The following is a 26,014-nucleotide window of genomic DNA, read 5'->3' on the forward strand; positions in this document are numbered from 1 at the left end:
CACCAAGGGGTCGTAGTCCATGCTCTCCACGTTGGCCACTATGGCATAGTTCCCCTGCTTGGCCAGGGGGATCAGGTAGTGGAAACAATGCACTCTGAGGGGAGAAGAGAGGAGAGACAGATGAGGAGAGGATAGATAGAAGAGGGGAAGAGAGAGGAGAAACAGATGAGGAGAGAGGATTGATAGATGAGGAGAGAGGATTGATAGATGAGGAGAGGAGAGAGGATAGACAGATGAGGAGAGAAGATAGACAGATGAGGAGAGACGGATGAAGAGAGGAGAGACAGACAATATTGTTGAGTGTGTTTAGTCCAACCAATTCCTACCGGTAGATGAAGTCATGATGGTGACGGAATCAGCTTAGTGTTACTTATCGCCGGCATTTTGCTGATATCGTTCATTATGATAAGCAGCCTATACTAGACAAATGAGAAGTTTGAAATGAAATAACTTTGCTAATATGGGTGATTGTTAATGGGACAATTGATGTCGCCTTTGTCTTTAAACACATTTGGCCAAGCGTGACATTCTAATCCAAGAGCACCATGCGGGTGCTTAGTTTCCCTAAACACCTGACTGATACATGATCTCTGGCTGCTCACACCTTCATCAGAAGACCCAAAAACCATCTTCGGCCCCAGTGGCTATTAAAAACATGAGTGGAGACATAAAAACCAACACCCTCTCGCTCTCTCTCTTTTTCTCCTTCTCTCTCTCCTTCCTCCATCTCCTTCTGTCCCTCCCTCTTTCTGCATCTCTCTCTTTCTTCCTCTTTCTCTCCTCTTCCTGATGGCATCATTTGCCACCCTTACTGTCTGGTGAAATGTGGTTGATGGTAAAAGTCCATAAGGCGTGGAGTAGCAGAGCAGTGCAGAGCTCAGGGAGGGTTTCTCGCCCCCTCTCTTTTTTCGGGGCGATCATAAACATTACTGCAGAAGCGAAACAATATCTCAGAGCCATGATGAGGGATGGAGGGATAAAGAGAAGGAGGAGATGGGGGCTGTTAGGGTCTGTTGATGGAGAGAGAGTTGGTTGTTTTCTGGGTTTGGCTGGTAAATCACTTGTTTTAGACGTTAATGGGTGAACTCACTGGATCTGAAGGGAGACATTGGTCTGAATGTGTTATTAAATGGTCTTGCACTTGTTTAACCCCCTAGAGTTGACTGACACACCGGTGCACCAATCTAAGTAATATCATTTTTATTTTTTATCCCATCACAATCCGTCAGTTTCAGCTAGAGATATATGTTTTATTCTATTGGATGAGTCTCAATCCACCGCCAATGTTGCACTTCCTCATCTGCAGTGAAAGGTGGCAGAGCTAGAGCGGTGTTTGTCAGACCATTAATCAGCCCAAACATGATGGTGGTCTCCACAAGTGTCAGGGGACTCGTCTGAAGTCGGTAGCGTCGATTTGCCAACTTCTGTTTGTAGCGTCTGAACATTTGGGCTACAAACTAACTAGTCTGAAGGAAACCAATGTTGTGCCTACCCCAAAAAAGGGGTTAAATATGTATTAAAAAAATGATATATATTTCCTGAGCTTCCTTATATCTCCTAGATATAGGACAGACACTTCAAAACCTTATTCCTCATGATTTATTTTTGGACTGTTTTATGAATGTGTTATTCAATGTGGGGTATGGTACTAAAGGCCAAATTCAATATTTATCAAGTAAAAATATACATATATACACCTAAAGGGGTTCTAAAATGAAAATACGACAGCCCTGCCACTTGGTGCGCTATAAAGTTAAAGGACGGGGCTGAACAAATGTAACCACTCAAATTCATAGGTGGAACTATTCAAGGTCTGACAGTCAACGTGGTAGTCTGACAGAACAGCAGCCTGCTAACTCAGTCTGCCCCCACTCAGGACCAGGACTGAAGAACACTGTGAAACCATTGAGAGGAAGATTTTATAAATCACGGTTGTGTTCGCTAGGGACTAAATAAAAGAAAACAGAGTGAAGCGGGCGGTAGTATGATCTGTACTTGGCCAATAGGAAAAGGTCATTGTGAACATGACCAATAGGAAAAGGTCATTGTGAACATGACCAATAGGAAAAGGTCATTGTGAACATGACCAATAGGAAAAGGTCATTGTGAACATGACCAATAGGAAAAGGTCATTGTGAACATGACCAATAGGAAAAGGTCATGGTGAACATGACCAATAGGAAAAGGTCATGGTGAACATGACCCAGGCTGGGTGTTTATCCTGGAGAGTCCATGTCCGTACGTACCTGACCTCCAGGTGGAGGACCAGCAGACAGCGGTCAGCGATGTCCTGGAAGGCCCTGGACAGGTCAGTCAGAGTCTGAAGGATCTGGTCCCTGCTGCGGACGCTCTCATTGGTCACCTGGGGGTCCGAGCCTGGAGACCCACCTGAACACACACACACACACACACACACACACACACACACTTTAGTTACATTACAGCTAAAGATTAAAAATACCACAGCAGTGTTTCCCACACCTCTTCTAAAGTACCCAGGACCATTCCGCACCTCTTCTAAAGTACCCAGGACCATTCCGCACCTCTTCTAAAGTACCCAGGACCATTCCACACCTCTTCTAAAGTACCCAGGACCATTCCACACCTCTTCTAAAGTACCCAGGACCATTCCACACCTCTTCTAAAGTACCCAGGACCATTCCGCACCTCTTCTAAAGTACCCAGGACCATTCCACACCTCTTCTAAAGTACCCAGGACCATTCCACACCTCTTCTAAAGTACCCAGGACCATTCCACACCTCTTCTAAAGTACCCAGGACCATTCCACACCTCTTCTCGAGAATCCAGGACCATCATTCCACACCTATTCTCGAGAACCCAGGACCATTCCACAACCTCTTCGAGAACCCAGAACCATTCCAAACCTCTTCTCGAGAACCCAGAACCATTCCAAACCTCTTCTCGAGAACCCAGGACCATTCCAAACCTCTTCTCGAGAACCCAGGACCATCATTCCACACCTCGAGAACCCAAGACCATCATTCCACACCTCTTCTCGAGAACCCAGGACCATTCCACACCTCTTCTCGAGAACCCAGAACCATTCCAAACCTCTTCTCGAGAATCCAGGACCATCATTCCACACCTCTTCTCGAGAATCCAGGACCATCATTCCACACCTCTTCGAGAATCCAGGACCATCATTCCACACCTCTTCGAGAATCCAGGACCATCATTCCACACCTCTTCTCGAGAATCCAGGACCATCATTCCACACCTCTTCTCGAGAATCCAGGACCATCATTCCACACCTCTTCTCGAGAATCCAGGACCATCATTCCACACCTCTTCTCGAGAACCCAGAACCCTTCCACACCTCTTCTCGAGAACCCAGAACCCTTCCACACCTCTTCTCGAGAACCCAGAACCCTTCCACACCTCTTCTCGAGAACCCAGAACCCTTCCACACCTCTTCTCGAGAACCCAGAACCATTCCACACCTCTTCTCGAGAACCCAGGACCATTCCAAACCTCTTCTCGAAAACCCAGGACCATTCCAAACCTCTTCTCGAAAACCCAGGACCATTCCAAACCTCTTCTCGAAAACCCAGGACCATTCCAAACCTCTTCTCGAAAACCCAGGACCATTCCACACCTCGAGAACCCAGGACCATTCCACACCTCGAGAACCCAGGACCATTCCACACCTCGAGAACCCAGGACCATTCCACACCTCGAGAACCCAGGACCATTCCACACCTCGAGAACCCAGGACCATTCCACACCTCGAGAACCCAGGACCATTCCACACTTCGAGAACCCAGGACAATTCCACACCTCGAGAACCCAGGACCATTCCACACCTCGAGAACCCAGGACCATTCCACACCTCGAGAACCCAGGACCATTCCACACCTCGAGAACCCAGGACCATTCCACACCTCGAGAACCCAGGACCATTCCACACCTCGAGAACTCAGGACCATTCCACACCTCTTCTCGAGAACCCAGGACCATTCCACACCTCGAGAACTCAGGACCATTCCACACCTCTTCTCGAGAACCCAGGACCATTCCACACCTCGAGAACTCAGGACCATTCCACACCTCTTCTTGAGAACAAAGGACCATTCCACATATGCCAGATCTCAATTACAAGAACCAGGAGGAGAACCAAATCAAATCAAATTGTATTGGTCACATACACATGGTTAGCAGATGTTATTGGTCACATACACATGGTTAGCAGATGTTATTGTGAGTGCATTGAAATGCTTGTGCTTCTAGTTCTGACAGCGCAGCAATATCTAACATGTAATCTAACCAATTCACAACAACTACCTAATACACACACATCTAAGTAAAAGAATGGGATAAGAATATATACATATAAATATATGGAAGAACTAGGACGAAGGAGAACTAAAGAGAACCAGGGAGAACTTGGACGAAAGAGAACTAAAGAGAACCAGGGAGAACTAGGACGAAGGAGACCTAAAGAGAACCAGGGAGAACTAGGACGAAAGAGAACTAAAGAGAACCAGGGAGAACTAGGACGAAAGAGAACTAAAGAGAACCAGGGAGAACTAGGACGAAAGAGAACTAAAGAGAACCAGGGAGAACTAGGACGAAAGAGAACCAGGGAGAACTAGGACGAAGGAGACCCAAAGAGAACCAGACACAATGAGTTGATGGAATCCAGAACACACTTAATTCAACTAATGAAGGGATTGATGAGATGTTGATCAGTTGAATCAGGTGAGATTGGACTGGAATACATCAAATAGGAGGAATAGCATGGAGAACTCAAGGAGAGGTTTGGGACACTGTGCTACACATCTGAAGACCTTCTACAGTCCTTCAGAAAGTCCCTTCAGTCCTTCAATCCATGTGCTGAGACACCAAGTCTGTGTCTGCATTGTGATCCATACAAAGGAGCTGTGTGTGTGTGTGTGTGTGTGTGTGTGTGTGTGTGTGTGTGTGTGTGTGTGTGTGTGTGTGTGTGTGTGTGTGTGTAAAGAGCATTCAGACCACCAGGTGTAAATCAATGGTTATGAATTAGAGGGGAGTGGAAGGAGAGAGAAATTGGCCCTGTCACTCATATGTGAGTCTATTTGGGCAATGAGGCGGTGGGGAGTGTGGTGTGTGTTTGGAGAGAGACTGCTGAGCGGAAGAGGGGTGGTGAGGGCTAGCGATCGATTGGCTGCAGTCAGGGTCAGCTCCCCAGTTACTCCCTCAGCCCTTGTGAAGGTCGTATGGACGAGCGCACGTACGCAGGCAGGACGGCAAGCACACTCAAAGACCCAAACACACATTGACAGAGTGAGGAAGGAAGTAGTTGTAACTGCGGCTGAGCAACGCAGGCCAATATCTACTGTTGACAGAGGTCCTTTAGCCAACGCTGCTTAGTGGAGATATTTCCTACAGATTCAAGACACTACACGTTTTATACACTCTGATTTGATTCTTAAAAAACTAGAAACAGGAACTAAATACTCTTCCATAAATCCTATAAACACTCAAAGCTCTGTATCTACGTTATTCACATTCTGACAAAGTCACATGTTGACTTATTTGGGAGTCACATCACATGAGATGTCCCCAGCACCCTGCCTCGTCCCCATTAACTCAGTACCCTGCCTCGTCCCCATTAACTCAGTACCCTGCCTCGTCCCCATTAACTCAGTACCCTGCCTCGTCCCCATTAACTCAGTACCCTGCCTCGTCCCCATTAACTCAGTATCCTGCCTCGTCCCCATTAACTCAGTATCCTGCCTCGTCCCCATTAACTCAGTATCCTGCCTCGTCCCCATTAACTCAGTATCCTGCCTCGTCCCCATTAACTCAGTACCCTGCCTCGTCCCCATTAACTCAGTATCCTGCCTCGTCTCCATGTCCCCAGTACCCTGCCTTGTCTCCATGTCCCCGGTACCCTGCCTTGTCTCCATGTCCTTGGTAACCTGCCTTGTCTCCATGTCCCCAGTACCCTGCCTTGTCTCCATGTCCCCAGTACCCTGCCTTGTCTCCATGTCCTTGGTACCCTGCCTTGTCTCCATGTCCCCAGTACCCTGCCTTGTCTCCATGTCCTTGGTAACCTGCCTTGTCTCCATGTCCCCAGTACCCTGCCTTGTCTCCATGTCCTTGGTACCCTGCCTCGTCTCCATGTCCCCTGCCTTGTCTCCATGTCCCCAGTACCCTGCCTTGTCTCCATGTCCCCAGTACCCTGCCTCGTCTCCATGTCCCCAGTATCCTGCCTCGTCTCCATGTCCCCAGTACCCTGCCTTGTCTCCATGTCCCCAGTATCCTGCCTCGTCTCCATGTCCCCAGTACCCTGCCTCGTCTCCATGTCCCCAGTACCCTGCCTTGTCTCCATGTCCCCAGTAGCCTGCCTTGTCTCCATGTCCCCAGTACCCTGCCTCGTCCCCATGAACTCAGTATCCTGTCTCATCTCATGTCCTTGGGACCCTACCTCGTCTGCATGTCCCCGGTACCCTACCTCATCTCCATGTTCACAGTACCCTGCCTCGTCCCCATTAACCCAGTATCCTGCCCCGTTTCCATGTCCCCAGTACCCTGCCTCGTCCCCATTAACCCAGTATCCTGCCTTGTCTCCATGTCTCCAGTACCCTGTCTTGTCTCCATGTCCCCAGTACCCTGCCACGTCTCCATGTCCCCAGTATCCTGCCTTGTCTCCATGTCCCCAGTACCCTTCCTCGTCTCCATGTCCCCAGTATCCTTCCTCGTCTCCATGTCCCCAGTACCCTGCCTTGTCTCCATGTCCCCAGTAGCCTGCCTTGTCTCCATGTCCCAAGTACCCTGCCTTGTCTCCATGTCCCAAGTACCCTGCCTTGTCCCCATTAAAGCCAAACTAAGTGGCTGAAGATAAGCTGAGACCCCATTGGCTTAGACAAACACAGGGAGGCCGAGTGACACAGTCATCCAATCAACTGAGCAAACACTGCTCAAGCAGTGTGTGTGTGTGTGTGTGTGTGTGTGTGTGTGTGTGTGTGTGAGAGAGAGATAAATGGACATGGAAATATCTCTTTCTATTAAGACAGGGGTGTGTGGGCACTGGCTAACTAACTGTCCTTGGGTAAACGGCCAGCTGTGTGTGTGTGTGTGTGTGTGTGTGTGTGTGTGTCTATCCTATGTGGGTGGAGGTTATTGAGAGAGATAAAGGTGCAGGGTGAACACTGAGGACAATGCTTGGAGGAGAAGAGACTAATATAGAAATGCTAATGAAAAGTAAAGTTAAATGCTATGTGCAACGCTCAGTGGCAGGAAGGAACAGGGGGCTGCACAGCCAAAGCAACAGGTTTCTCTACCTATGAGAGAGATGAATTTGAACTCCTAAAAAAAGCATCTGATGACTTTGGTGGAAATCGTGCATTGATGCCAGTTAGGTCTGCGTCATTGTAGGTAAAGACTCATTGAACAGATGGTAGTCCAGTGTAAACACCGAGCAAGGCAGCCTTTCATTTTTTCCAAAAATAAGGTATATGTTATACAGGGACTTCAACAGTTTGTGAAGGAAAACAGATCATTCAGAGGTATATACTGTAGATCAGGGGTACTCAACTCTGACCCCATGAGGTCTGGAGCCTGCTGGTTTTCTGTTCTACCTAATAACTAATTGCACACACCTGGTGTCCCAGGTCTAAATCAGTCCCTGATTACAGGGGAACAGTGAAACAGTGCAGAGGAACAGTCCTGGAGGTCCAGAGTTGAGTTTGAGAGCAGTGAAGCAATAGTGTTTTGATCCAACCCTAATTAAGATTCAGTTCAATAAAGTAAACATATCCAACACTTCAACATTACCTTGATGATAATAACACAACCGACTCACCCCAGCAACACGTGGTAATGGAAACTGCAAATAGACTACATGTGTTTGTCTTGGGATGAAAGTCAATAGAAATAGGAGAGGAGAAGCACATCTTGATCACACCTAGGTTGAACCAAACTCCCCAACAACACCACTTCTGTTCTCTCAGGACAAGATCATATAACATAACAGGCTTTGAAAATTCAGTATTGGAGCACAATTTAAACCAACACTATCAAAGTGATGCAAAAGGTACTCGTGGAATGACCCTGCAATCCTCGTCTTAGATATCAGCCGGCAAAAACAAGACTCTATTTTGGTCCAAGTGTTCAGAAACCGGAAATACTGCAGTGTCATTGTTAGAGATGAGTCTGAATGCTGATCCCCCTGACTCAGACAATTAACCATGGAACACACACCATCATTTCCTTTTGTCTTGCCACAAAGAACAAAACAAAAGAACATGGTTGCGTTGTACGAAAGAAAATTCAGTTACTTGACTTTTACAAAAGTAAAGATTGTCTTGAGACAATATAACCCTAAAGCACACATTTCAATCACAATGCACAAGTCTGTTGAATGACGTTCCCTAAATAATTAGAATATTGTATAACTGCACTCTTAGAAAAAAGCGTTCCAAAAGGGTATTTTGGCTGTCCCCATAGGATAACCATTTAAAGAACCCTTTTGGGTTCCAGGTAGAACGCTCTGTGAAAAGGGTTCTACATGGAAATCAAAAGGGTTGTAACTGGAACCAAAAAGGGTTCTTCAAATGGTTATCCCATGGGGACAGGTGAATAACACTTTAAATTCTAGAGTCTGTTCATGAAGACATTACACAGAAGAAATTCAAAGCAAACAAGCGTGGTGAACTATTTATAAATTGTTCTGGTTTTAAGTGTACCAAGATTTGGCATGGGCCCTCAGATCCTCAAAAATTTCTACAGCTGCACCCTTGAGAGCATCTTGACTGGCTGCATCACCGCTTGGTATGGCAACTGCTTGACATCCGACCGCAAAGGGCTACAGAGGGTAGTGCGTATGGCCCAGTACATCACTGGGGCCGAGCTCCATGCCATTCTGGACCTCTATACCAGGCGGTGTCAGAGGAAGGCCCTAAAAATGGTCAAAGACTCCAGCCACCCAGGTCATAGACTATTCTCTCTGTTACTGCACAACAAGAGATACCAAGTCTGGAACCATCAGGACCCTGAACAGCTTCCACCCCCAAAGCCATAGAAATATTTAACCAAATCTACACTGACCCTTTTTGCACTAACTCTTTTCACTCATCACATACGCTGCTGTTACTCTTTACTATCTATCCTGTTGCCTAGTCACTTTATTCCTACCTAAACTTCTTGTTAACAAACTACAGTTTTCGCAAGCTGGTTAGGACATCTACTTTGTGCATGACACAAGTAATTTTTCCAACAATTGTTGACAGACATTATTTCACTGTATCTAAATTCCAGTGGGTCAGAAGTTTACATAAACTAAGTTGACTGTGCCTTTAAACAGTTCGGAAAATTCCAGAAAATGTCATGGCTTTAGAAGCTTCTGTTTGGCTAATTGACATCATTTGAGTCAATTGGAGGTGTACCTGTGGATGTATTTCAAGGCCTACCTTCAAACTCAGTGCCTCTTTGCTTGATATCATGGGAAAATCAAAAGAAATCAGCCAATACCTCAGAAAAGAATTGTAGACCTCCACTAGTCTGGTTCATCCTTGGGAGCAATTTCCAAACGCCTGAAGGTACCACGTTCATCTGTACAAACAATAGTACGCAAGTATAAACACCATGGGACCATGCAGCCGTCATACCGCTCAGGAAGGAGACACACGTTCTGTCTCCTAGAGATAAACGTACTTTGGTGCAAAAAAATCAATCCCAGAACAACAGCAAAGGACCTTGTGAAGATGCTGGAGGAAATCGGTACTAAAGTATCTAAATCCACAGTAAAACTAGTCCTATATCGACATAACCTGAAAGGCGGCTCAGCAAGGATGAAGCCACTGCTCCAAACTGCCATAAAGCCAGACTACGGTGTCATGACGTTGGCCTCTTTGGGTACAGGAAGGACAGTTGACCCCCTCCCCTTTGTACCATCACCCAACCTACCTTCCCCCCCAACCCAGGGTTGTAAAAATTCCAAGAGGAGAATCTACTACAACATGTTTCATAGAGAGACAAAGGAAATTCTTCCAACTCATAGAATTGGAGAACCTAGCGACATGTGTGTTCTGGAGAAGATATGGAAGATTGATGAAGACTCCAGCTACGAACTGATCCGCTTGGTACAATTTTGTGATACTCAGAAGAGACAATATAGCCATATTACCCTAAAACGGTCTACATGATAGCCTCAGCGATGAGACTGAATCCACATGGGTGTATACAATGTATTATTAAGGATAAAGCTATTTGTAATACATTGAGATGCTATGTACTGATGTTAATGTGATAGAATTATATTTCTGTAACCAAGTCTAGCTCAGTCATAGGCACGCCCCCAGGGACACATACAGGACCAGGCGTCAGTTGACAAGCCTGTTCTCTGGGTACTATAAAAGACCCCCTGATTTACATTTCTACAGACCAGGCCTACACTCCATTGCGAGTTGGCTCATAGGTTTGACCATCCAAGTACTCTACTGAAAGTGAACTATACCACGTGGTTAACTTTTACTATCGAGACCGACAGAATAAGAACAAGTCTTTGATATTAATTATTAGTCTGCAGCTAAGTAAATTATATCATCGAACGCGAAGACCAACCACATCCATTCTATGACGACATTCATGAATGTCACTCTGAACGATCCATTCTAACCGAGAGAGAGAGAGAGAGAACGCTGACAAACTCTCCATCAGAACAAAACTCTCCAACAAGAATCCCGACGACACATGAGCGTAAATATATATTGATATTGCATTTGTTCCCGAATGAGTGAGCCTTCAATTGTCAATTGTTAATATTAATGAACTCTGTGTAACTTCTCAGCTTACCGTTTTATGACCCATTGTCTAACAGACCAGCCATGCTTGTTAGCCAGTAGGGCACATTCCCCTACCAATCCTGTGTGACGATAATTACTGTTTGTATGTTTTCTGTTAATTACTTAGTGTAGTAAATAAATGATTTTAAGACAATTGATGTATGGATGATTTTAGTAAAGACTGGGTTCGTGCAGATACAACAATTTACGACGTTTGGAATGAGACTAACGTGAGGTAAAATACACCATTGAAACTAGAAGATAATCGGCCTATACTATAATAGAATATTATAGTACAGGAAAGTTATATTAGGAAAATTATAGCTTTGTAATCTGAATATTCTCCTTGGTGCCCCGATCTCCTAGTTAATTACAGTTAAACGATTAATCAGTTTAATCGCGTGATAATAATTACAGGGAGCTAATTGATAAACGTATCTTCAGTTTAATGGTACCCAAAGACACGACATATATGGTGCCCCGTGTGAGGCCTCAAACTAAAATGCACGTTGGCTCATTTTGATAATACATATATGGAGCCCCCGTGCGAGGAATCTAAGATAGAATTGGACTTTGCTGTGAAATTCTATATATCAATTGTGCAAACAGAATTGTACAAACAGCCTGCTATCTAAACAAAGTGATTGTGCATTTTCCATTGAGAGAAGCTATTTAAAATAGCCCCGGTCTTATATCGATAGCAGTGAGGAATAAATTCCAGTTTTAGTCCGTTAGGCCAAACGGTACTATTTCTGTCGGTAAATATTAACTTCTAGAGTAAGGTTAGAATTTAGAAGTTAACTGTCCGGTAACCGAGCCGAATAATTTGCCTACCGCACTAGGACAGTGTGGGCAGACCGTATGCGTATCTGTATTTTAGTACCGTGTCGCTCCGGTCAGCAGAAACGCTAGCAGAATATGCTAAATGGGGTTAAGGTGAGACGTCACTAGAAAACCCACCCTTTCCATAAGTGAAAGGATCCTATTTTGGTGCTTGGAAGGATACTTCTGAACCAAGTAGCAATAGCTTAGCATTACGGGCAAGCTAACAGAGAGGGAACATTTCCTCTCTCCGTACCACGTTTAAAATTCCTCCGTAGCGCGACGGAAGTCCGACCTTTGTACTTCCGTTTAAATTTCATCATTCTGCACCCTGGTGGTGAAGAATTGCCAGCACATCTCTAGGGGAAATTCAAACGTGGAGCACGGGATATGACGTCTCATTCAATTTAACTAACAAGTGAAATTGCCAGATTTACCTTTTCAAGTGGATCTTTTTAAAAAAATATCCAAAATTGATTGGGCGTCCATAATGAGACATTATTAACTTTTTCCAAACTTAACTTAGATGAAGCAAGGCTCTCAGGTTAATTGAAAGTTAATTCCCAGATAGCCTATACAGGTTTGATATATCATAAATAGATTAATCAGTAAAATCTGCTTTAGCAAGGCACAGTCAGTAAAACCCATTACTGACGGGAGTGAATCCCATGTGGCTTCGGCCTTAAGGGAAAGTATAGTGGTGAATGTACCCTAAACATTTAAACTACATTACTGTTAGGATAACTCCTCAATCTGAATTGCTTGGGTATCATTGCCTCATTCAATTTATTTAGTTAAATTGTCGAACATACCTTTCTAGGTTCTTCCAACTAAATGAGACAACTTAAACTTTGCATATTAACCTTGATGAAGCAATCTCTCAGGTAATTCAAAGTTAATTCCCAGATAGCCTATACAGGTTTGATATATCATAAATAGATTAATCAGTAAAATCTGCTTTAGCAAGGCACCTTCAGTAAAACCCATTACTGACGGGAGTGAATCCCATGTGGCTTCGGCCTTAAGGGAAAGTATAGTGGTGAATGTACCCTAAACATTTAAACTACATTACTGTTAGGATAACTCCGCAATCTGAATTGCTTGGGTATCATTGCCTCATGCAATTTATTTAGTTAAATTGTCGAACATACCTTTCTAGGTTCTTCCAATGAAATGAGACAACTTAAACTTTGCATATTAACCTGGATGAAGCAAACTCTCAGGTAATTCAAGTTTAATACCCAGACAGCCTACCCAGGTAGGACTAATCATTGGCATTGATTAATTCAATTTGCTTTTGCAAATTCATTCACGCCCAACTTCCACAGTACTGTACAGTACTGATGGTTCATTAACGTCTATAAATAGATTAAAATCGTCTTTGCAGCTCCCCACGTTCCAAAACCACATTTTGGAAAATTAGGAAAAACATTTTTCCTTTCAAATGTTCTAATAATGTGCAGGCTATCAGAGGGGGTGGTCCCCACTCGCCCGCTAATTAGTGAACCTCCACCCGTAAATGGATTGATCTCTGACCTCAGCAGCGATAACAACCCTAATTATGCCATTAGTGGAAAAGCAGACAACAATGTTTTCCAAAATCAACCATCGGGCGCAGGCCTCGTAAAGGTTCTCTCCAGTCTAGCTCTGATGTCTTGCCATCCGAGATTGCCATCTGTCCAATACCGCAGTGCACAGCTGAAGCACGAGCAGGTAATGGTAGACATAAAGGGACAGGTGGAGAGAACCGGGAAACCAATGACCAAGGCAGACAAGGGAAAAATTCTGCTAGCTATGGAACTGCGTTTGAAAACTGAACAATTCAATGTAATTGCAAAAACGTATGACGATGAACAAGCACAAGCTCTTCAACAAAATCGTTTTCTACAGGAACAAAATCATAGGCTACAGGAACAACTCGATTTAGCCAAAACTAAATACGATGATGTCCACGCCAAACTAGATAAATCTGAAGAGTTATCTACAAACAGGAGCGCTCAACTTGACAACATGCATGCTGTTTTGTTGAATGTTACTCAAAATAACACGGTGCTCCTCAAAGCGCTGCAGACCAAAGACGATCAGTTAATGAACACAATGACAAAGTTGGATGATAAATCAGCAGAACTTATTGAAGTCGCTGACCAAATGAATGATGAGAGAACTCAGGTGATGAGGTTGGAAATATTGATTTCTAAGCAAGCAGAGGAAATCTCATCACTGAATCTCTCGCTCCGTACTCAAGACCTCTATCTGCAAACCATGACAGATAAGTTTGAGACCGAAAGGAGCAGGTGTGACACTCACGTGTCCAAAATCAGTACTCTAAGCGCTCAAGTGGACTCTGCAATGCAGCAGAATTCCACCCTTAGGTACCATCTGGAGGAAATCCAGAATGGTTACGCTCTACAGCGCGACTTCCCATCCAAGCAACCGGAGCCCTGTACTCACAGGAGTGAAGACAATAGGTTTCAGACATTGCCTCCCTCATGGGTCCCTCAGTCTTCTCCTCTTTGCCCTTCGGCACTGAGTTATATGGCGCCTCTTGGCCAACAACAACAAGGCTTGGCTTCCTCTCTTGGCCTTTCGGCCCCAATCTCTCCACAGGATGAAGCCAACCCTCTCCGCCCGCTTGGCGCGGAATACCTTGACAAACTCGTCAAGAATTTCCCCACCTTTGACCCCATTCCAGGTCAGCCAAACGATACTGAGACGTTCCTAGCTGACATAGAGGATGCGTTGGATGGCTACCCAAACGCTACGGGTTCTGACAGGGTTTACCTGTTGAAGCGAATGTCAAATAGACACGTGACAAGGTTCATTCGTCTACAACAGCAACACGTGCTAAATGACTACACTAAACTTGCCACAGCTTTGAAATTAGAATTCAGTGGTTCTGCGACTCGCAAACACGATAGCTCACTGGCTAACACCGTCAAACAAGCTCGGAACGAACACCCACAAGCTTACTATCATAGGCTTCGTTCAGCTTACTTTGGCCTACTCACAGAAACAGGAATGGAAGAGCTTTTACCATTCAAACAAATGTTTCTGTCGAACATGTATCCCACCTTCATTACCTACTTGGGCCCTGCCGCCCACGTTGGCTTGCCTATCTTACAACTCAGAGAGCTTGCAAGCACAGCTTTTGAGGCATCAAAAGTTCACAACGCTAAGAGCCCTGACCACTCAGTTTTGAAGTTTAACCAGGAGCACTCACTCCAGTTAGAGGGTGCATTATCAGGTATTGGAGCGTCGAGAGATGACGCACAACAACAGTTTCTACCACGAAACCATGATTCCAATAACCTCCGCGGTCAAAATAACTGTAAAGTACGTAGCCATCAACATGACTACCGCTACAATCGACCCGTTCGCTGCGTTCCTGCACCCAACCCACAAAAAGTGTCAGAGCACAAGGGTAACAAAGGGTTGAAGGACGATCAAAACGTAGACCAATGTTCTCCAGAAGTCCCACTATGGGAAGAACTTAAGCGAGAACAATTTGAGAAAAGGGTAAAAGATAAGTCACAAGGACTAGACGGGGAATTACCGGACACCAGGTCCGCAGGAATTAACACCCATAGCAAGGACGTTAAAGTTCAAATTTCTCCCGCTCTCATTCAAGACCCTATCCAGGGCCCGCTTGATCAAGAAACAAGCCCCCGGGCTTTGTCTATAGACTCTGATACAAAAGTTGCGAAGAAAAAGGTCAAACGCTTCGTTAAAGCCAAGCCCACTCAAAATCGGAAAAGTCAATCTGCTTCCACCTTGAACAGACATGGCACATCACGTCGTTGCGAACGACCACTCCACTTTGTGGGGAATATGTCCACTAACCACGAATCTAAACGGCCATACCTGGAAACAGTCCTGGAGGACTGCTTAGCTTGTCATGCACTAATTGATTCGGGTGCGACAATATCACTCATCTCTCAAACATTGTTTGATGATCTAAAAAGGGCTTTGAAGCCAACTAAACGTTGGTTAAAAGTGGAACGATGCGACACTAAACTTCGAGGGGTCACTCAGACTACCTCGCCTCTCACATTGAGAGTCATGCTGAAACTACACTTCCAGGACGTATCGCTCGTTCACCCTGTGTATGTTACCAGCCTCGAAACTGTAACCCTCCTACTTGGAGCAGACTTGATGGATCGGTTACTCCCATTGATGGATTGGAAAACCAACCAGGTATGGTCACAGGCCACAGTGCCTTCTCCACTGACCACACTGTCTTCCCCTAACGCTAGCTGCAACGCAGTCCTTCACGAGGGGTATCTGTCGAAAGCACCCCTTGGGAAAAAGACGTTTAGAAACCTCTTGGTACAAAATCCGATCCATGGAGATATTACGATATCTCGACACATTCCGTCAGCCAACCTGATTGACCATTCTTTTCATGATTTCGAGCCAGCTGTCTCTGTGAATGAGCAACTTCCCTCCTCCTTGCAGTCGTGCAATACGGTAGTTGAGATGAACTTCTCTTGCCCTTTGGACACTTCCGCAAGCACTGCGGCCGTCCCAGCAAGAAAAACATCGATGCGCAGAGTATACTCTGCTTCCGATGATACACCTTCCGCTTTGTTGGGGACTGTCACCCCTTACAATGACACTAATGGCGTCAGTCCAGCAACTGACCCGATGACCCCCACTGGTGAAACACTTTGCGATATCACAGACCGATATCCTCGTCTCAGTTCGCAGGTAATGAAGAGGTTGCCACACGCGGACGCGGTGGGGACTGACATGCCTCGACAGCCACTGAGCGTTTTGAAGCACAAACACCAGGAGATTTGGTTGAAAGGTTACAGCCATTCTCATAACAACGCGGCCGCTGAAAACTCGTACGTAGGGTCCGATCTTCTTGTTTGCGCATCGGACACCAACACCACCCGCTGGTGGGGGGGTCCCGAGGCACAAAGGGGGGGAATAGTAGCCCAGACCCATGATGAGCCTCATCGAGGCCGGTGGGGGGGTCAAGACTACGGACAACACCGTACGAGGCCGCCAGAGCATAAATCAAATCTAGTTGTAAACTCTCCTATGAGAACAGTGAGGAGCAGACAGGCCCCTAGACGGGGATTATCTTAGAACACATCTAAGATAGTACTGAGGTGTACCACACTGGTCGTAAAGGAAGTCCAGTGGACTTGTCCACCTCCAAAACAAATGGCATCAATAATCATTCTTTGCCATGTGTAGGTTCAACTACCATACAACTAGTAAAATGCTCCAATCATGTGTTCCGGTAGATAATATTTCAGAATAAATCGGTAGGATAACTGGTCCCCTTGAGTACCAGTACCAATACTAGCAACAGTCAGTCCAGCTACAATCAGTAAGAAGGTTAGCGATTTAACCAATCAAATTACCATTGACAACAGCGACATAGGAGTCACTCAGAGTGCAACACGTGGAGGGGAATCTCCAGTGCACTCTTCCAATGGTTAACACACATGCCACTAATAAATAGGACCCTCCATTCAGGAGGAAAATTATTAGAAGTCATGAACCATGATCACACCACGTGTGACTGGTCCAATACTTAAAGAGTACTTCCGTCGTGAGGTTAGCTCCTCCGTGGATAACATAGCTATGAAATAGACTTCATACCTATCGCCACTACAAAAGTGGAAGAAACCGTGACTTGTAGAAAAACTACTACAGACTCCCTTGACACCAATTCTGACTGACCTCCAGGCATTGACCTGAAAATTACCTGACTACGTCAGACTCATTCTGAACAAGTTGTAATCTGCCCGGATACTTGGTTTTCTTCCCTTGACATGCGCGCTTGTGTAAGCAGAAGCGCACATGCACAACGGAACATCCAATTAGGATTTATGCTAGGACCACTTAAGGGCCCAAGCAATATACCAGCCTTAGTAAAGTTGAACATTTACTTCTAGGCCTTTGACTCTACAGCACTCACCAGTTTTCTTCCCAGAAGTCCATAGGTCATCCCTGTAGACTGCCCAAAACTAGTGCATTACAGCTGTAGACTTATCATATAGTTATCAACTTAGGATAGCGCCTAAGCAACACACCAAGTAGGAAAAACCCTAGATATGGCATTAGAGACAATGCCATGATAATCATTTTGCCAGAACATTGGACGTATATAGAATACAGTCCAATTAGATGATTTTTTTTTTGTGTGAGAACTATATTTTATTTATTTTTTTGTTTTGTTTATGCTTTCATTCCTTTTCGGTTCAGTTCCTTTGACGCATAGGAAGTGATAGAGCCATAAACAAAGTCCCCATACAACCATCACTTAGTGCCACAACGCCGCTCATTGGGGAATGAATGTAATCATATATATTTCATGAGTGTGGGTGCGTTGTTAACATCTGCCTAAGTTACTGCCCAGATCTTCCAGTCTGGACGACGGGTCCGGAACGGCGACCCCAAATCCGGACACCCACAACCTATCCTTGTGGCGGCATGCCCGCTGTCAGAGAGACTACCAAGGTAAACCACCAGAGGGGGGGACCGCAACGGCGATCAACAACCAGGACATCCCCTGGCCCTCCCTGGGGTACTTTACAGCTTCCAGGGAACCTACCAAGGTACGCCACTAGAGGAGACCGCATCGGCGATCACCAACCGGACCTCAACTGCCCATCCTTGTGGTGGACGGCTCCGCTTTCAGAGAGCCTACCAAGTTCAACCACCAGAGAGGACTGCAACGATGATCTACCAATGGGACATCACGTGGTCATGATTTTATGTTGATTTGTAACTTGCAGGATAAACAAGATCCAAACCACCAGGGGGGGTATGTCATGACGTTGGCCTCTTTGGGTACAGGAAGGACAGTTGACCCCCTCCCCTTTGTACCATCACCCAACCTACCTTCCCCCCCAACCCAGGGTTGTAAAAATTCCAAGAGGAGAATCTACTACAACATGTTTCATAGAGAGACAAAGGAAATTCTTCCAACTCATAGAATTGGAGAACCTAGCGACATGTGTGTTCTGGAGAAGATATGGAAGATTGATGAAGACTCCAGCTACGAACTGATCCGCTTGGTACAATTTTGTGATACTCAGAAGAGACAATATAGCCATATTACCCTAAAACGGTCTACATGATAGCCTCAGCGATGAGACTGAATCCACATGGGTGTATACAATGTATTATTAAGGATAAAGCTATTTGTAATACATTGAGATGCTATGTACTGATGTTAATGTGATAGAATTATATTTCTGTAACCAAGTCTAGCTCAGTCATAGGCACGCCCCCAGGGACACATACAGGACCAGGCGTCAGTTGACAAGCCTGTTCTCTGGGTACTATAAAAGACCCCCTGATTTACATTTCTACAGACCAGGCCTACACTCCATTGCGAGTTGGCTCATAGGTTTGACCATCCAAGTACTCTACTGAAAGTGAACTATACCACGTGGTTAACTTTTACTATCGAGACCGACAGAATAAGAACAAGTCTTTGATATTAATTATTAGTCTGCAGCTAAGTAAATTATATCATCGAACGCGAAGACCAACCACATCCATTCTATGACGACATTCATGAATGTCACTCTGAACGATCCATTCTAACCGAGAGAGAGAGAGAGAGAACGCTGACAAACTCTCCATCAGAACAAAACTCTCCAACAAGAATCCCGACGACACATGAGCGTAAATATATATTGATATTGCATTTGTTCCCGAATGAGTGAGCCTTCAATTGTCAATTGTTAATATTAATGAACTCTGTGTAACTTCTCAGCTTACCGTTTTATGACCCATTGTCTAACAGACCAGCCATGCTTGTTAGCCAGTAGGGCACATTCCCCTACCAATCCTGTGTGACGATAATTACTGTTTGTATGTTTTCTGTTAATTACTTAGTGTAGTAAATAAATGATTTTAAGACAATTGATGTATGGATGATTTTAGTAAAGACTGGGTTCGTGCAGATACAACAATTTACGACGTTTGGAATGAGACTAACGTGAGGTAAAATACACCATTGAAACTAGAAGATAATCGGCCTATACTATAATAGAATATTATAGTACAGGAAAGTTATATTAGGAAAATTATAGCTTTGTAATCTGAATATTCTCCTTGGTGCCCCGATCTCCTAGTTAATTACAGTTAAACGATTAATCAGTTTAATCGCGTGATAATAATTACAGGGAGCTAATTGATAAACGTATCTTCAGTTTAATGGTACCCAAAGACACGACAACGGTTTGCAACTGCACATGGGGACAAAGATCATACTTTTTGGAGAAATGTCCTCTGGTCTGATGAAACAAAAATATAACTGTTTGGCCATAATGACCATCGTTATGTTTGGAGGAAAAAGGGGGAGCCTTGCAAGCCGAAGATTACCATCCCAACCGTGAAGCACGGGGGTGGCAGCATCATGTTGTGGGGGTGCTTTGCTGCAGGAGGGACTGGTGCACTTCACAAAATAGATGGCATCATGAGGGAGGAAAATTATGTAGATATATTGAATTAACATTTCAAGACATCAGTCAGGAAGTTAAAGCTTGGTCGCAAAAGGGTCTTCCAAATGGACAATGACCACAAGCATACTTCCAAAGTTGTGGCAAAATGGCTTAAGGTCAACAAAGTCAAGGTATTGGAGTGGCCATCACAAAGCCTTGACCTCAATACTATAGAAAATTTGTGGGCAGAATTGAAAAAGTGTGTGCGAGCAAGGAGGCCTACAAACCTGACTCAGTTACACCAGCTCTGTCAGGAGGAATGGGAAAACATTCACCCAACTTATTATGGGAAGCTTGTGGAAGGCCACCAGAAACGTTTGACCCGAGTTAAACAATTTAAAGGCAATGCTACCAAATACTAATTAAGCATATGTAAACTTCTGACCCACTGGAAATGTGATGAAAGAAAAAAAAGCTGAAATAAATCACTCTACTATTATTCTGACATTTTACATTCTTAAAATAAAGTATAAAAAATATAAAAAAATGGAGCGGCGATGGCTAGAATGCCGGTGACATCGATCGCTGAACGCCACCCGAACAAGGAGAGGAGTCGACTTCGGCGGAAGTCGTGACACAAGTTATCATTGACTCAGTACTGGTCCCCGTGTTTCTAGCCAAGTTATCATTGACTCTGTACTGGTACCCCGTGTTTCTAGCCAAGTTATCATTGACTCAGTACTGGTCCCCGTGTTTCTAGCCAAGTTATCATTGACTCTGTACTGGTACCCCGTGTTTCTAGCCAAGTTATCATTGACTCTGTACTGGTACCCCGTGTTTCTAGCCAAGTTATCATTGACTCTGTACTGGTACCCCGTGTTTCTAGCCAAGTAATCATTGACTCTGTACTGGTACACCGTGTTTCTAGCCAAGTAATCATTGACTCTGTACTGGTACACCGTGTTTCTAGCCAAGTAATCATTGACTCAGTACTGGTACCCCGTGTTTCTAGCCAAGTTATCATTGACTCAGTACTGATACCCCGTGTTTCTAGCCAAGTTATCATTGACTCAGTACTGATACCCCGTGTTTCTAGCCAAGTTATCATTGACTCAGTACTGGTACCCCGTGTTTCTAGCCAAGTAATCATTGACTCAGTACTGGTACCCCGTGTTTCTAGCCAAGTTATCATTGACTCAGTACTGGTACCCCGTGTTTCTAGCCAAGTTATCATTGACTCAGTACTGGTACCCGAGTTTCTAGCCAAGTTATCATTGACTCAGTACTGGTACCCCGTGTTTCTAGCCAAGTTATCATTGACTCAGTACTGGTACCCCGTGTTTCTAGCCAAGTAATCATTGACTCAGTACTGGTACCCCGTGTTTCTAGCCAAGTTATCATTGACTCAGTACTGGTACCCCGTGTTTCTAGCCAAGTTATCATTGACTCAGTACTGGTACCCCATGTATATAGCCAAGTTATCATTGACTCAGTACTGGTACCCCATGTATATAGCCAAGTTATCATTGACTCAGTACTGGTACCCCATGTATATAGCCAAGTTATCATTGACTCAGTACTGGTACCCCATGTATATAGCCAAGTTATCATTGACTCAGTACTGGTACCCCATGTATATAGCCAAGTTATCATTGACTCAGTACTGGTACCCCATGTATATAGCCAAGTTATCATTGACTCAGTACTGTTACCCGGTGTATATAGCCAAGTTATCATTGACTCAGTACTGGTACCCCGTATATATAGCCAAGTTGTTGTTACTCATTGTGTATTTATTTATTGTGTTATTATAATTGTTTTTCTCTTTTTCTCTCTGCATTGTTGGGAAGTAAGTAAGTAAACATGTCACTGTTAGTCTACACATGTTGTTTACAAAGCATGAGACAAATAACATTTTATTTGAAAACCGAGAGGCTCTGAGAACACAGCTCAAAATATAATCATATGTTTATTCTTGTTAGCCCACACCATAGACCAGGCCAGGGCAAAGGCCGGCCCGGGGGCCGTATGTGTCCTACGACCTGATTCAATACAGCCTGCGGAATCATGCTCAGATCAAAGAATTTACGATAGTAAAGTTTTGAAAAACGTATTTGTTATTCAAATTAAAAGCCCAATGAATACTCGCCTTTAGGTAATGATTTAACTCCCACAGCTTGTGGGACATTTATTTTGAAGGCACGTATAAATAACAACTGCACGAGGACAGACAGTGACTGACAGGCTGACACACACGTCACAGTTACAAATAGTAGCTAGCTAGGAATTGCGCAAAAATAGTTTTTTTCTAAGATTTCAAAGAAAAGGAAAGTAGACAATGAATGTAGGGTTTTCCAGCAAGAGTGGACATGGAAATAGTTATTTATTGAGGTTTCAGGGCTTGCCTTTACCGTGGACATCATGGCCCTCATGAATGAACTGAATTCCAAACTACAAGGGAAGGGCCTTTTTGCACATCAGATATACAGCCTTGTCAAAGCCTTCAAGGGAATATTACTCCTCCTGACCCGCCAAGTAGAAGCCAACAATCTCACCCACTTTCCGACACATCCCTATCAGATGACCAGCGGGAGAAGTACACACCGCTGCTGCGTGCTTTGAGCGGTGAGATTTCTCGTTGATTTGAGGATTTTAAAGTGATGGAAAATGACATGCTGTTGGTTTCCTCTCCTTTCACCTTCAATGTGGATAACGTTTCCACTGACCTGCAACTTGAGCTTATCCATCTTCAGTCTGATGCAGTGATTGGAGAACTATTCAAAACAATGTCACTGTCGAGGTTCTATTCATCTCTTGATGAACAAAACTTGACAAAGATTAAGAGTCATGCTCAGAAGATGTTTGTACTGTTTGGGTCAACCTATGTATGTGAACAGACATTTTCAGTGATGAAATACAACAAGTCAAGACACAGATCATCTCTTACTGACTCTCACATCTCAGCAATCCAGTGCATAGCGACGTCAAACTATACCTGACTTCACAGCTCTAGTCAATGCCCAGTGTACTTTTCCCTCCGTGTAGTTCATTACATGTTTAATAATGAAAATACCTACCAAAAGGAGAACATGGATGTGGTTTATTTCTGTGCATGTTAAAAAGTAAAATAAGTAGCATATCTGGATATGATTTACAGTAGATATATCTGTCAACACAGTCATACACATGATGTATAATCCTGTAATATGATTCTGGCCCGCGGTGGCAAAAATATATTCTAATGTGGCCCTCCATGGAAAATAATTACCCAGGCCTGCCATCGACCATGTAGACATAATTATCACAATCATATAACTCATGCTACTGCAAAAGGGTTCTAGCAGGAAACAGATGGTGAGAATATAGAGTAAGAAAAGCCAGGTGGGGGAAAAGTATTTTGTATTAATGGTCAATCAAATAAAACATTTCTGTATTGACTCAAAATTCTTGGAATAAATAGTATTAACAGTTAGAGATTGATTTGGTCAAACAAGGCAAGTGGAGACTTGTGGAAAGAAGGAACTAAATACTGTCAGACACCCCTACCTGAGGAAGAAAAACTACATACTGTCAGACACCCCACTGTAACTAGAAGGAACTACATACTGTCAGACACCCCACTGTAACTAGAAGGAACTACATACTGTCAGACACCCCACTGTAACTAGAAGGAACTACATACTACCAGACACCCCACTGTAACTAGAAGGAACTACATACTATCAGACACCCCACTGTAACTAGAAGGAACTACATACTACCAGACACCCCACTGTAACTAGAAGGAACTACATACTACCAGACACCCCACTGTAACTAGAAGGAACTACATACTACCAGACACCCCACTGTAACTAGAAGGAACTACATACTATCAGACACCCCACTGTAACTAGAAGGAACTACATACTATCAGACACCCCACTGTAACTAGAAGGAACTACATACTATCAGACACCCCACTGTAACTAGAAGGAACTACATACTACCAGACACCCCACTCTAACTAGAAGGAACTACATACTGTCAGACACCACACTCTAACTAGAAGGAACTACATACTATCAGACACCCCACTGTAACTAGAAGGAACTACATACTGTCAGACACCCCACTGTAACTAGAAGGAACTACATACTGTCAGACACCCCACTGTAACTAGAAGGAACTACATACTGTCAGACACCCCACTGTAACTAGAAGGAACTACATACTACCAGACACCCCACTGTAACTAGAAGGAACTACATACTACCAGACACCCCACTGTAACTAGAAGGAACTACATACTGTCAGACACCCCACTGTAACTAGAAGGAACTACATACTACCAGACACCCCACTGTAACTAGAAGGAACTACATACTACCAGACACCCCACTGTAACTAGAAGGAACTACATACTGTCAGACACCACACTCTAACTAGAAGGAACTACATACTGTCAGACACCCCACTGTAACTAGAAGGAACTACATACTGTCAGACACCCCACTGTAACTAGAAGGAACTACATACTGTCAGACACCCCACTGTAACTAGAAGGAACTACATACTACCAGACACCCCACTGTAACTAGAAGGAACTACATACTACCAGACACCCCACTGTAACTAGAAGGAACTACATACTACCAGACACCCCACTGTAACTAGAAGGAACTACATACTGTCAGACACCACACTCTAACTAGAAGGAACTACATACTGTCAGACACCCCACTGTAACTAGAAGGAACTACATACTACCAGACACCCCACTGTAACTAGAAGGAACTACATACTACCAGACACCCCACTGTAACTAGAAGGAACTACATACTGTCAGACACCCCACTCTAACTAGAAGGAACTACATACTATCAGACACCCCACTCTAACTAGAAGGAACTACATACTGTCAGACACCCCACTGTAACTAGAAGGAACTACATACTGTCAGACACCCCACTGTAACTAGAAGGAACTACATACTATCAGACACCCCACTGTAACTAGAAGGAACTACATACTGTCAGACACCCCACTGTAACTAGAAGGAACTACATACTGTCAGACACCCCACCGTAACTAGAAGGAACTACATACTGTCAGACACCCCACCGTAACTAGAAGGAACTACATACTATCAGACACCCCACTCTAACTAGAAGGAACTACATACTGTCAGACACCCCACTGTAACTAGAAGGAACTACATACTGTCAGACACCCCACTGTAACTAGAAGGAACTACATACTACCAGACACCCCACTGTAACTAGAAGGAACTACATACTACCAGACACCCCACTGTAACTAGAAGGAACTACATACTGTCAGACACCCCACTGTAACTAGAAGGAACTACATACTGTCAGACACCCCACCGTAACTAGAAGGAACTACATACTATCAGACACCCCACTCTAACTAGAAGGAACTACATACTGTCAGACACCCCACTGTAACTAGAAGGAACTACATACTGTCAGACACCCCACTGTAACTAGAAGGAACTACATACTACCAGACACCCCACTGTAACTAGAAGGAACTACATACTACCAGACACCCCACTGTAACTAGAAGGAACTACATACTGTCAGACACCCCACTCTAACTAGAAGGAACTACATACTGTCAGACACCCCACTGTAACTAGAAGGAACTACATACTACCAGACACCCCACTGTAACTAGAAGGAACTACATACTGTCAGACACCCCACTCTAACTAGAAGGAACTACATACTATCAGACACCCCACTCTAACTAGAAGGAACTACATACTATCAGACACCCCACTCTAACTAGAAGGAACTACATACTGTCAGACACCCCACTGTAACTAGAAGGAACTACATACTGTCAGACACCCCACTGTAACTAGAAGGAACTACATACTATCAGACACCCCACTGTAACTAGAAGGAACTACATACTGTCAGACACCCCACTGTAACTAGAAGGAACTACATACTGTCAGACACCCCACCGTAACTAGAAGG

At 44.3% G+C, this 26,014-nt stretch overlaps 1 protein-coding gene across 1 annotated transcript in view; it reads right to left on the minus strand.

The window, feature by feature from the left end:
- LOC115197987 (exocyst complex component 4-like) overlaps positions 1-26,014 on the minus strand; it is a 244,656-nt gene that overhangs the window by 11,903 nt on the left and 206,739 nt on the right. The window contains exons 15-16 of the mRNA XM_029759645.1: positions 2,247-2,388; positions 4-94 (exon numbers count right to left, since the gene is read on the minus strand). Coding sequence (XP_029615505.1) covers positions 4-94; positions 2,247-2,388 — 233 coding nt within the window. The remainder of the gene's footprint in view (positions 1-3; positions 95-2,246; positions 2,389-26,014) is intronic.

This window comes from Salmo trutta, chromosome 8, assembly GCF_901001165.1.
Source record: "Salmo trutta chromosome 8, fSalTru1.1, whole genome shotgun sequence".
NCBI classification, from domain to species: domain Eukaryota; kingdom Metazoa; phylum Chordata; class Actinopteri; order Salmoniformes; family Salmonidae; genus Salmo; species Salmo trutta.